Here is a 14430-nt window from a genome sequence, read left to right on the forward strand (position 1 = left end):
TGCTGTGGTTGTGGCATAGCCCAGCAGTTGCAGCTCTTGATTCAACCCCTAGCCCAGATCCTTCCATATCCCACAGCTATTGCCCTAAAAAGAAAGAAAAAAAGTTTTAAAAATAAAAACAAACCCAGTAAAATCAGTGGTTAATTACTTTTTTGGATTTTTTAAGATTTCAGCACTGAAAGATAAATTTCTAACCTTTCATCCCAATTGTAATTAATATATAAAACCTTCTAGTACCATTAAGAAAATAACTTTGCAGTAATATGGTTTTGTTTTAGAGGGTTTTGGGGACTCAAGGTGTAGGATTTAAATACATACTAAATTTTATGTCACTGAATTTGTCCCATTCTAATTTGTGTGTGTATTTTGCTTTGGTTTGTTTCATAATTTTCAACTACTTAGGAATCTGTCCCATAGTTTATTTTATGTTGTGAAAGTGACAAAAACCTTGTTATGCTGGAGAGACCAGGACTCTAAACCCATCTCTGTCACCAGCTAGCTTCAGATAAATCCATTCTTTGGGCCTCAGTCTCATGAAATTTAAGATTGGTCTAGGCAGTCTCTAGGTAATTTCCTAAAGCCCGATCTGATTCTAAATTTCTGTGTATACATGATTCTAAAAATAGTGCATGAGTCTTGGGTTTTGGATTTTGATTTTGTTTGTGTGCTCGTATTTACATTTATTACAAAGAAAAAAGTTTGCTTTCAGACTTTTTAGGATCAGCTTTTCCCCATAAGGTTTTGTTATTCATAATACCACTCGCACACAATCTGATTTATTTAAAGCTCTTAAAATGGAAAAGAAAAACTAAAGTGATCTAAATAAACTGGTTTAATTACTTGAAGAACTAGGGGTCTAGGGGAAATTTTCCAGCTATACTTAATGATAGGCTTTAGGCTTTCAATCAGTTGCTCCCTTAGTACATACATTGGAACAAAATACATGTAGAATATTATCAGAAATGTTAGAAATCAGGGAAAATATACTGAGAATCACAAGGCATTCTCTTAGCAGACTATAATACTTGAAATTGCCTCTGTAATAGTTTATGCAGTTCTAGCTGTCAGTACACAAATAATCAGTCACATGAGGAGAATTTAAATGGTAAGTTTTATTTGTCAAAGAGAATTATTTTCCTAGGAAAGTATTCTGAAAAAGTTAAAAATCTTTAGACAAAAGAGGAAGATTTAATCTGGGAGTGATGCAGAAAGATAAAAATTTTAAAAGGTTTGAGTAGAGTTAAATGTGTACTTAACAAAACCTAAAATACTGAGATAAAAAGTATTTGGAAAAAGTGATTTGAGGGATAAGTAAAGGGTTTATGCTCTTTTAGAAGATGGATGGTTCAGGTCCAAAAGGAATCAAGGAAATAACAAACACTGTTCTTTTTTTTGTTGTTTTTTGTTTTTATTTTTTTAGGGCCACACCCATCACATATGGAAGTTCCCAGGCTAGGGGTTGAATTGAAACTGCAGCTGCCAGCCTGTGCCACAGCAGCATGGGGTCCAAGCCACATCTGTGACCTACACCACAGCTCAGAGCAATGCCAGATACTTAACCACTGAGTGGGACCAGGGATTGAGGCATGTCCTCATGGATACTGGTTGGGTTCTTCACCACTGAGCCACAATGGGAACTCCAGGAACACTATTCTGAGTCAAATAGTGAAAGAGGTTATCTATCAGTGATGTGTCTTTGAACAGTACCTAAGGATGTTAAACAGAGTATATCATATTCTATGATCATACATAGTGCTTTTCGTTTTTACTTTTTCATATATGCTCAACCTTGTTTCAGAAAGGCTCTTAAGGAATTGATAACACTTCATGGATGATTCACAGTAAAAAAAGGGGGCAGGTATTTGAGCTATATCTTTTATATGACATGGTTTGATTTTATTACCAACCATGCATGTATACTATTACAGATATTTTTAGGACATGCTACTTTAAATTGTCAAATTATTTTTCATAAAAGTGAATTTTGAAGATTACTGAAACTTAAAAGCATAACTTTCTTTTAGCACGTTTTGATGGAAGTCTTCTCTAGAGTGATTTTCAATGTCAGGCACCCATAATGATAGAAAATTGGAAAATATAGATGAGGAAAAAAGAAAATCACTCATAACCTATCACCAAAAGATAATCAAAATTAACTTTTGTAATCTTATCACTACCAGATAAGTCTTCTTTAATGCCTTCCCTCATTTTTCTAATCTGCTGCTAACAAATAATGAGATCTTCAAACTTGCTTGAATTGTTTAAATTAAACATAAATAAATAGACCTAAAATAAATAGTTCCCTGAAAAAGAGTTTTCAGGCATGACCTCTAGAACATGTTTTGTTTTGTTTTGTTTTGTTTGGCCATGCCCATGGCATGTGAAAATTCCCGGGCCAGGGAACCAACCTGCACCATAGCAATGACAGTGCCGAATCCTTAACCACTAGGCCACCAGAGAGCTCCTATTTTTTGCTTTTCAACCTTTATAGTTGAGGTTTCTGGTTAAATGAGGTATTAATATATATATGTAACTAATATTGAATGGTGTAGTCAAGTTTTAAAAATTATAACATGAACATACCTGGAATTTTTGGTTTCATATTGAAATTGCTCTTAGGTTTTCAGCTACTTTTATTGTAATTTGTGAAATCATATAAATGAGCATAACTTTATACTTTTGTTAATATTTATAGTAATTATTTCTTCTCATGTAGGAAGATGAGAAGTTTTTGTCTGAAGTTTTTGCACAATTAACAGATGAGGCCACAGATGATGATAAACGACGTGAACTGGTAGGTTATTTATTATCAAAATTCAGACCCTTAAAGAGCACTTACTCTTTTGACATATGCATCTTTTAATATTGAACTTTTGAATATAAGAGAAAAAATTTGTTTTTTTGGCCATGGCATGCGGAAGTTCCCAGGTCAGGATTCAAACCTAAGCCACAGCAGTGACAACACTGGATCCTTAACTGCTAGACCACTGGGAACTCCTGAAAAAAAATTTATGGTTAGTATGAAGGGTACATACAGATGCCCCTTGGGCAACATAGGTTTGAAGTGTGTGGGTCCACTTATACACATATTTTTTTCAGTAGTAATACTGCAGTACTACACAATCCTAGGTCAGATGAGGAACTGCTGATACAAAGGGCCTACTATAATGTTACCCATGAGTTTTTGACTTGGAGAGTGGTGCGCCAAACCCTGCATTTTTCAAGGGTAAACTATATTTAAATTATATTGTAAAACAGTCATTCTCAGAGTTCCTGAAACTTACTGTTTTTGTGTCTTAGAAATTTTTAGAGATGTTTTTATGTGGTTCTCTCGTCTCCAGTGACGAAATTTGTGCCTTATAAATCACAAAATCAGATATGTGGTTTATGTTAGTAGAGAACCACAAACTCATGTATTTTTATTATGGTTGTAGATGTATTATTGAGATGTTTTTCTTTGTAAACAAGAGATAAGGAGAATCCTTCTTGAATAAATGAATGGTAAATACTTTGGTTCTTGGAAATGTTTTTCTTCTTTCAGCTGTGTTAATAATCACTTTTTCAAGGTATAAACCATGCTTTGGGGTAAGAGAATAGTGATTACTATTTACCAGAAGTTTGTAATTTTTTGAAATATTATAATCAGACACTTGGGTTTTAAGAAGTAATGAAGGTTTGCTGACTTAAAATCCACCCAGTCATCTTTGATATAATTATTTATTAATAGTCTACTCAGTCCTCATTTATAAAATTAGTCCTATATTCAAGGATATCACTAAAGTTCTTTACAATAATTAAAAATTGAATTGTGCTTTATGAGGGCTCCCTGGGAACCTAGCCACTGTTTACTCTACCATGGTTTCTGTGTTCTTTAGGTTTTGAGGAGCCAGGATACCCTGAAAAGTCAAAGGTCCTTGACAAGGGTTAATTCCACTCTGTGGTAGATCACATTACAATTTGCCCCAAGGTTACTTTAAGTTCCCCAGCTAGGGGTCTAATCATAGCTCCAACTGCCCTCCTAAGCCACAAGCACAACAACGCCAGATCTGAGCCAGGAGCCACAACCCCACACCATAGCTCACAGAAATGCCTGATCCTTAACCCACCGAGTGAGGCCAGGGATCAGACCCACATCCTCATGGATACCAGTTGGTTCGTTATCGCTGAGCCACAACGGGATCTCCAAGGTTACTTTTAATGTGTGTCAACTTCTCACTATACTTTCTAACATTGCAGGTTAATTTTTTCAAGGAATTTTGTGCATTTTCTCAGACATTACAACCTCAAAACAGGGATGCATTTTTCAAAACTTTGGCAAAGCTGGGAATTCTTCCTGCTCTTGAAATTGTAATGGTAATTATATAGCTTCTTTTAGTGTTTTTGAAATTGTTCATTTCTAATAGATTTATATTATGGATGGGAAATTATTTATCATAGTAATGCATATTGAATTTTGTAATTTAGGTTATGATTCACTTCACAGTGAATCAAAATATCTCTTCAGATGTGATTAACTTAAATTTATAATATTAATATGTGATTTATATAATATGGCTTCAAGTGAATAAAAATCCCACGTTTTTACAAGATGATTATCTCTTCTGTAACAAAATTAAGTATATTTCATAAAAACTAATAAAGTACTTCCCTTTTATTTCACAAAAACTAATAAAGTGGTGTGAGGGCGGTCTGGACCATGGGGGGCTTGTGTTGCAATATGGGATTAAAGGAGTGAGTCTCATACTTTGTTTATATGAGTTTTATCCATTGGCATTTATTGTATGAAAAATTAAAACTGAGGAAGTTTTAAAGTATCAACTCACTTAAAAATGATAACCTGTTATATGTTACTATAACTTCTATGAAAAATTAATTTTTCCAAAACAAAAAAAAATTTAGTGAGAAGAATGGCATGGTTTCACATTTTTTGCCACTCCCTTTAATGTCTGGCTTAATAGAAGATAGCTAGATTCTCATAGCGGCTTCTGCATTTAATCTGTTATGGTACAACATCTTGTAACCTCTGGAAAACCCCACTATACTTGAGATAGACTAACCATGGAAAGGGCCAGTAGTGCCCTAATCTCATGCACTTTTGAAAAGGGTTAAGACCCCCTTTTTCAGGGTATTGGGCCCCTCCCTAGGATTCCCTGAATGACACTTTGAGAACTGCTAAGTTAGGAAATGTTTTCAGAGTCAATTGGAAATTTTTAACTTATGAATCATGTATCCTTCATGTACTAAATGGGAAAAAGCACCTCATAAAACTAAGTTATGGAAAAGAGTTGAAAATACCCAGATTGTTTTCTAATGTGTCTTCTATTAGGAGGGTCATAAAAGAGAGAGTCAGTTACTAAGGAGTAACTGGCAAATCCAAGGCCAAAGACAGATACTGAAAAATTTTGAAGCCTTGACTAAGAGACATCATTTACAGTTCTGCATATATTTAAATCAAGAATCCTCCCCCACTTCATCCCCAAAATATCTGTAAAGTAGTGTTTTGTAATCCTGTGCCACTTCTTATATTTGAATTCTCTGAATATTTACCTTTGTGGTAATAAACAACTGACAATCATTGAGCTGCCTAAAGTTTTTAATATTTGTAAAGGATAAGGATGGGAAAGGTTATGTATTTTTATTCCAGTACAATGTCTTAATCCAACAATTTGGCATAGATTTGGGAGGAAAAGGGAATGAAAGCATAACATTTGTTAAGTCTCCAAGTAACCTACTTTTCCTTTTCCTTTTAACAGGGCATGGATGATTTGCAAGTCAGATCAGCTGCTACAGATATATTTTCTTATCTAGTAGAGTTTAGTCCATCCATGGTCCGAGAATTTGTAATGCAAGAAGCCCAGCAGAGTGATGATGTAAGTAATAATATTTTGGTTCTAATGTGAATTACTTATAGAGTAGTGTTTGCAAACTATTGAGAGAAAAGGCCTGTGTGACAATTGATTTGTTCATTGTTAAAGAAAGACATTCAGGCAGTTCCCGTCGTGGCTCAGTGGTTAACAAATCTGACTAGGAACCACAAGGTTGCAGGTTCGATCCCTAGCCTTACTCAACAGGTTAAGGATCCGAAGTTGCCATGAGCTGTGGTGTAGGTTGCAGACGCGGCTCGGATCCCTCATTGCTGTGGCTCTGGCGTAGGCTGGTGGCTACAGCTCTAATTCCACCCCTAGCCTGGGAACCTCCACATGCCGCGGGAGCAGCCCAAGAAATGGCAAAAAGACAAAAATAAAAATAAAAAAATAAAGACATTCAAACTGCATAATACGAATCAAATTCTTAGATGTTTTTTGTTTGTTTATTTTTCTTCCATGCCTAATGCATGTCAAAGTTCCCAAACCAGGCATCAAACCTGTACTATATCAGCAGCCTAAGCTGCAGCAATGACTATTCCAGATCCTTAACCTGCTGTACCACAAGGGAACTCTAGACATTGGTTTTTTGTTGTTTTTTTTTTTAAGTTGAAAGTACTAATAAAATGTAATTTTAAGTGCTTAGGTCGGGCACCTCTCTAGTATAATTAAGAAATTTCTTCCACTTATTCAGACATGTCTTTTTTTTAGTGAGGATGAACACTATTAATGAGACCAATTGTTAATTTTCCCACTACAAAAATATTTAAACTTTGCCCTTAAACTATTAAGGACAAAATGAACATATAGTTGTAATTGAAGTATTCTTTCTTGTATTAAATGTATTTTAGTGCTAAGTAGAAAATAAGTAAAATACAGTTATGTGCCTTTTTTTTTTGTCTTTTTGCCTTTTCTAGAGCTGCTTCTGCGGCACATGGAGGTTCCCAGACTAGGGGTCTAATCGGAGCCGTAGCCACTGGCCTACACCACAGCCACAGCAATGCTGGATCCGAGCTGTGTCTGCAACCTACACCACAGCTCACAGCAACGGCAGATTCTTAACCTGCTGAGCAAGGCCAGGGATCGAACCCGCAACCACATGGTTCCTCGTCAGATTCGTTAACCACTGTGCCATGACGGGAACTCCCAATTATGTCCCTTCTTAAAGAAGGTTTAGCTTCCCAGTGTTAATTTGATTCGTGTATGTTTGAGTTACTGTTTTTTGAATTAAACTGTAGTAGTTCTGTATGTTTTGTGTTTAATTTCTTAATGTCTACTTAGATTTTTATATTCTATCTTTGTTAGGTATTTCCAGTGTTTTTTATTTTATTTTTAAAGAAATTTTATTTCAGTAGTTCCCTAGTGGCACAATGGAATAAGGATCAGGCATTGTCACTACTGTGGTTCTGGTTACTGCTGTGGCATAGATTTAGTTCCTGGCCAAAAAATAATAATTGAAGCAGTTTTATTTTAGAATCAGTTTGGGCTAATGCTGTGGCTTAGGCAGTAGGAAAGAAATAAAAGAAATATTTTGTGTTAAGTATATTTGTGTTCAAAAAACCGAAATGGTGCTGGATTTGTCCTTAAATATATGCCTAGCTTATTAATCAGTTTATAATCTCACTTTTGAGATTCTTAGTGCCGTGCTTTGCAAAAGATAACTGAAATTAACAGTTCTTTTGCTTCATTCTCAGTCATGTATGGGATTAAGAGCATTCATAAAATCTCTCAGACCATGAGAATAATAATTTACTTAGAATTCTTAACTTTTAAAGCTTTTATTTAGATTTTTGTTACAAATATTTCCTTGTTTACATTTGATTGATACATGAGACATAAAGAAGCAGTTGATGATTTTTTTTTATGGCCACACCCTCAGCATATGAAAGTTCCCTGGGTAGGGATTGAATCCGGCCACAACTGAGGTTACACCAGATCTTTTAACCCACTGCACCAGGCTGAGATCAAACCCTACATGGCAACCCAGGCCACCACCACAGTTGTATTCTTTAACCCTCTGCTCAATAGCAGGAACTCCACAGTTTCCAGTTTTTAACAATGAAAAGTCCCTTTTTAATTCTTCTTTTTCTCTTGTTTAAAGTCCCTTTTTAATTTCTCTTTATACTCTTCAAGTTCTTTCATTTCCCTGAATTTTCTGAGGTCTGACAATTTTCCAATTTAAAATTTTTGTTGTCTTAAAATAATTAACCTTTTTAAAAAATTTAAGGATTCTTCATGCTCAATTCTGCTGTATTGAGTTGCTGTTATCTTGAAAAGAAAGAAGTTACCTGTATATTCAATGGGCAGTTAATATTTTTGATACTCTTAAAATAAATGCACACTGTTCAAACTTATCTTTTTTAATATTATGAAGCAGATTTGATTTTAGGAACATGGATTACAATATTAAAATATGTGTTGAGGAGTTCCCATCGTGGCTCAGTGGAAATGAATCTGACTAGCATCTATGAAGGCGCAGGTTCAACCCCTGCAGGGTCTTGCTCAGTGGGTTAGGATCTGGAGTTGCCCTGAGCTGTGGTGTAGGTCACAGACGCGGCTCAGATATGTCGTTGCTGTGGCTATGGTACAGGCCAGTGGCTACAGCTTTGGTTAGACTCTTAGGCTGGGAACCTCCAGGTGCCATGGGTGAGGCCATAAAAAAAAAAAAAAAAAAAAATGTGTTGAGAAACAAGGAAATATTAACACTTTTTTTGTTATTGTAGTCATTATTTCTACCCAACCTAGAAGGATAGCAATAATTTCAGTCTTTTTGCTGTGCTACAGATTGCACATATTTTTATGCCGCTGTCCTTTGAAACATTCAGTAAAACTTTAGGAATCTGACTGGATAAGTAATACAACTATTACTGAACTATTTATTTTGGAAGGTATTTTCAGTGTATTTCTCACTTAGAAATAAATTCATATTTTTTTTTTTTTAGATATATTAGCCTTGAGGTTATTTTACTTTTAAACCACTTGTGTTTTTTAAAGATTTATACGAAATTATTTGTAGAATTATATATAGAATTTGCTTCAGAATAATTCTGGGCAGTGAAATTTACCGTAATAAGAGGTTAAAAAAATATGTAAGCTCATCTCTCTGGGTTGATCATTCAGTATCAATATTTTGTATTGAACATATCACATTTTATTTCTTAAAGTTGTGTCAATTTTTAACTTTTTATTTTGAAGTAATTTTAAATTTACAGAAAAATTACAGTAATATTATAAAGAACTTCCATGTACACTTCACCCAGATGTTAACATTTTAAGTCTCATTTGCTTTATCATTGTCTTTCTTTGCTTGTATTTGTATATACACATTTACATACATGGATGTATAATTAATTTTTTCTGAATCGTTGAAAAATAAGGTACAGAAATGATGACACAGTGCTCCTTTAGCCTTTTGTTTCAGTATCTATCTACTAAAAACTCTACATTACCACAGTATAATTATCAAAATCAGGAAATGAAATTAACATTTTATAATACTGTTATCTAACTACAGTCCTAATTCAGATTTTATCATTTGTCTGAGTAATCTCCTTATTACTCAAGACAAAAATTAAAAGTTTCTGGAGTTCCCGTCGTGGCTCAGTGGTTAACGAATCCAACTAGGAACCATGAGGTTGCAGGTTCAATCCCTGGCCTTGCTCAGTGGGTTACGGATCCGGCGTTGCCGTGAGCTGTGGTGTAGTTTGCAGACATGGCTCGGATCCCGCACTGCTGTGGCTCTGGTATAGGCCAGTGGCTACAGGTCCAATTCGACCCCTAGCCTGGGAACCTCCATATGCCACGGGAGCACCCAAGAAATGGCAAAAAGACAAAAAAAAAGTTTCTGGTCCAGTATCCAGAAATTTGGATTTGTCTGATGTTTCCTCATGATTTGATTTAGGTTTTTTCTTTGTGTCAGAAATGGTACAAAGTAACATTTTCTTCAGTGCATCATACCAGGAAATTCCCCCACGGCTTTTAAAAATGAGCTTAAGTTTTCTTTGTCCAGGCTGCTTTACCATTTCACAGAATAAAGTAGTTGGAGCATTAAGTTCTTCCATAGGATTTGAAGAACTATTGTTGCTTTCTTCTAACATGTCAGAATGGATTTGAAAGAAGTATTGGCTTTATGATGCTCATAACTTTCATTCAAGTAGCTGCAAGAGCAAATTTTGTGTACATGAGCTTTCTTTATAATTATTATTTACATTTATATATTTTTTAAAAACTGGTGATGTTTCCACAACATCCATCAGTAATTTTTATCCTACTACCTCAGAATATTCTTCCTGCTCTTACCATTTTCTTTCTCCTCTGACTTACTATATGTATGGAATCTACGGTACACAGATTCTGATATTTTCTTGAGCTTACCAGAAAGTGTCTGTGCAGATTTTTCATGTAACTTCCTCATGATTGCCCCTTGGCTAACAGTGACTGTCTGATACCATAGAATAGAAAGTATACCTCAACATCAAGAAGTTAAAATTTTTAAGAAATTTATCTTGGAGTTCCCGTCGTGGCGCAGTGGTTAACGAATCCGACTAGGTACTATAAGGTTGCAGGTTTGATCCCTGGCCTCGCTCAGTGGGTTAAGGATCTGGCGTTGCTGTGAGCTGTGGTGTAGGTTGCAGACACGGCTCAGATCCCGCATTGCTGTGGCTGTGGTGTAGGCCAGTGGCTACAGGTCCAATTCGACCCCTGGGAACCCCCATATGCCGCGGGAGTGGCCCTAGAAAAGGCAAAAATACAAAAAAAAAAAAAAAAAAAAAAAAAAAAACTATTTACAGTGTAAGCAACCAGAGGGGTAGTTTTGTAGTTTGATGACCCCTGACTTAGACCTCAGAGTATTGCTTGTATATGATGTGGCACTTAGAAACTTGTTCGAAGGAAGGTTATAATTGCAGAGTTACCAATGTGGTGTAAAAAGTAAAACAAAGAGACCATGGGAGTAAGCAGGCATTAATGGGAAGGGAGTCCCGCTTAAGACTGTATATATAGGAGAGTGTGAATTTTATCTAGAATAGATTTTGGTGACCAGCACTGGAATAATTTCACTAGGGTTAATCTATAATGATTTGTTTTCAGATCAAGTCATAGTTTGACATCCAAAGAAGGAATTTTCCTGTAGTTTGTCTTCATCTGCATTATTTTGCTATAATGGCGTGAGCATGAGTTTTCTAGCCTAATTAATGCCATGACTAGAGAAGCAGGTTAAGGAAAAGTGAATTTTTTTTAATACTAGTAAAGAACTAGCAGCCCATTAGAAATGCTGACTTGAGTTTTGAGACTGGTCTGACTTTAAGTTATCTGTTCCATTGGAGAAATGGGCATGGAAAAGTTAATAAGGTCACTTAGAATGTTAGTTATTAGCTGTACTACAATTAGAGATTAAATCTTTTAATTTAGCTATTCATTCTCTTCACCAGCATAGCTAAGACAATGAAGCATATTCTTTTTTACAGACAGCTTATAATGCTGGTAATATTTTTAGTTCATTGATGAATGTTAAATAATATGTTACATTGCTTATGAACTACTTGTTTATTGTCTCTGAAAGCACATTATTGCTATTGAGTGAATTTAGTCACGCATTGTAGTAGACTAGTTTTAACTGTTTACTGAGGTGAGTACCTGAAATTAGACTGTCTCGCTATTATTCTTTGCTGCTCTGTGCAACATAATCTCTAAACATGTAGTTAATTACAGTATTTTTTTTTTCTTTTTACGGCCACACCTGCAGAATATGGAAGTTCCCAGGCTAGGGTCGAATCAGAGCTGAAGCTGCTGTCCTACACCACAGCCACAGCAACGCCAGATCTGAGCTACAGCTTGCATCCATGCTGGATCCTTAACCCACTGAGCAAAGCCATGGGTTGATACCACATCCTCATGGACACTATGTTGGGTTTGTAACCCACTGAGCCACAATGAGAATTCCTAATTCTAGAATTTTAAAAGTTGATTTTTATTTAGTTTGCAGAATGCAGTCATTATTAATAATAATAATACCTAACATGTGTCATAGGACTCATCTCATTTGTTTCTCAGTTTCCTTCATTGGCTGATGTGTTTCATATATTTTGTTTCATATAGTTTTATTTTCATATATATTTCATATATTTTGTCTGGGTTTTTGTTGTTTTTCTTTGAGTTAAAAGAGTAAATTTACGAGTTGCCGCTGTGGTGCAACTGGAGCTTCAGCACCCCTGCAGTGCCAGGACACAGATTCAATCCCTAGCCAAGCACAGTGGATTAAATGATCTGGTGTTGTCGCAGCTGCAGAGCAGATCACTCCTGCAGCCCAGATCTGATCCCTGTCCCAGGAACTCCATATGCTATGGAATGAACAAAAAGAAAAGAAAGGAGTAAATCAAGTTCCTGTCATTCATTTTGGCCAAAAGCAGAAGTCAGATTTGCTATTTATTTTCAGAGCATATTTGATTACAAAAGACTGGCCTTTCATTGTCACTCCTGTGGCTCAGGTTGCTGCTGTGGCATAGGTTTGGTCCCTGGCCCGGGAACTTTTGTATGCTTCAGACACATAAATAAATACTGCAACTCTTTTAAAAAATTAAATGAATGTTTAGTCCCCCACCACCACCCCCAAAAAAAGGACTGGCCTTTATTCAGAATTGAACAGTTTGTGGATTTGTGTCTCTTTTGTGTTACTTACTTTAATAACTACTCAGGTTTCATTAAAATGAGACTTTAGAACATTAAAAGATAAACCCATCTAAAACAAGGATTTAGAAACCAACTTGTTTTAAGACTTTCGTATCATTGAGTGTGGTAATTGGTATTATTGATTGTGAGGTATTCCATTTTTTTTTTTTTTTTTTTTGTCTTTTGTCTTTTTTGTTGTTGTTGTTGTTGTTGTTGCTATTTCTTGGGCCGCTCCCGCGGCATATGGAGGTTCCCAGGCTAGGGGTTGAATCGGAGCTGTAGCCACCGGCCTACGCCAGAGCCACAGCAACGCGGGATCTGAGCCGCGTCTGCAACCTACACCACAGCTCACGGCAACGCCAGATCATTAACCCACTGAGCAAGGGCAGGGACCGAACCCGCAACCTCATGGTTCCTAGTCGGATTCGTTAACCACTGCGCCACGACGGGAACTCCAGTATTCCATTTTTTACCCCCTTTTCCCTCCCTCTTTTTTTTTTTTTTTCTCTTTGTCTAAGTCTCTCTATCCCGTTTTTTCCTTTTCCTTTCCTTCAGCAGAGAAGCTGCAATAAAAGTGTGCTGTTGAAGAGTGCTGTTCAGTTTCTGTGATGATGGAAATGTTTCTTTAGACATACAGTAAGGTAGCCACTAGCTACCTATGGCTATGGAGCACTTAAAATGTAGATGATGTGACTGAGGAATTACTGATTTTAATTTAAACAATCTCATTTGGCAAGTAGATAACGTATTGGACATTATAGGGTTAGAATAGTCACTACCTGTACAACCAGTCTAAGAAGTGATTCTTTAATATTGTAGACATTCTAAGCAAAAGAATGCCTTGATTAGGTCTCTGTTTTAGAAAGATAGTTCTAACGGCTAGAGATAGCTGTAGAAAGAAAGCCTGACCTATGGGAAAAATGAAAAGCACAAGTTTTTGTTTGTTTGTTTTTTGGTCTTTTCTAGGGCCGCACCCACGGCATATGGAAGTTCCCAGGCTAGGAGTCTAATCAGAGCTGTAGCTGCCAGCCTACACCACAGCTCATAGCAACGCTGGATCCTTAACCCACTGAGCAAGGCCAGGGGTCAAACCCCAACCTCATGGTTCCTAGTTGAATTCGTTAGCCATTGAGCCATGGGTACTCCGAAAAGCATAAGAAATTAATGTAACACTTAGGAATGAGTTTGGCTTAATATAGCAGCAAAACTGAGAGAGAGGTCAGCAAGATGGCAGATGGGAAGTTTCAGCCCTTATCCCCCCAAAGAAACACCAATTAAACAACCATAACAGATGAGAATACCTCTATGAGACTTGTAGATTCTAGATGGAAAGTTAGCCTTCTGCATGCCTCAGGCACAGCCAAAGTAAAAACAAAAAAAGTTCATCTTTTTTTTTTTTTTTTTTTTTTGGTTCCCGTGTGATGTTGCTTTTGTTCTTTCAGCTGGTATGTTTGTCTTATATCCAAACCAGGTCTCATGGAAACACATTTTCTTTCAGGATATCCTTCTCATTAATGTAGTAATTGAACAAATGATCTGTGATACCGATCCTGAGCTAGGAGGTGCTGTTCAGTTAATGGGACTTCTTCGTACTCTAATAGATCCAGAGAATATGCTGGCTACAACTAATGTAAGAAATTACTCTATGATTAAAAACCTCTTGCTCTAGTCAATTTTAGATGATTTTATATATAATGTTATGTATAAATATATAAATTATATGTAAATACTAAAATTTTGAAAATATGTACAATTTTGAGAAACAAATGCTTATGCATTTGTACACCTGTTATTCAAGTAGCAATGATATTCTTCCAGCAGTTATTTTTGCAGCAAAATATAAAATTGTTATCTATTAAAATGTTGGTAAAGTGTTAGTATTTCTATTTATGGCCTTTAG

General features: G+C 36.0%; 1 protein-coding gene across 1 annotated transcript in view; it reads left to right on the plus strand.

The window, feature by feature from the left end:
* Positions 1–14430, plus strand: part of PPP4R3B (protein phosphatase 4 regulatory subunit 3B) — a gene marked incomplete at its 5' end in the record, with an annotated part of 58745 nt that overhangs the window by 23513 nt on the left and 20802 nt on the right. The window contains 4 exon segments of the mRNA NM_001244675.1: positions 2717–2794; positions 4237–4353; positions 5754–5870; positions 14029–14160. Of these exon segments, the coding sequence (NP_001231604.1) occupies positions 2717–2794; positions 4237–4353; positions 5754–5870; positions 14029–14160 (444 nt within the window).

Source organism: Sus scrofa, chromosome 3 (genome assembly GCF_054392235.1).
Source record: "Sus scrofa isolate SSC_HxYL_T2T_F1_AM1 chromosome 3, Sscrofa_HxYL_maternal_Yorkshire_Landrace_v2.0, whole genome shotgun sequence".
Lineage (NCBI taxonomy): Eukaryota > Metazoa > Chordata > Mammalia > Artiodactyla > Suidae > Sus > Sus scrofa.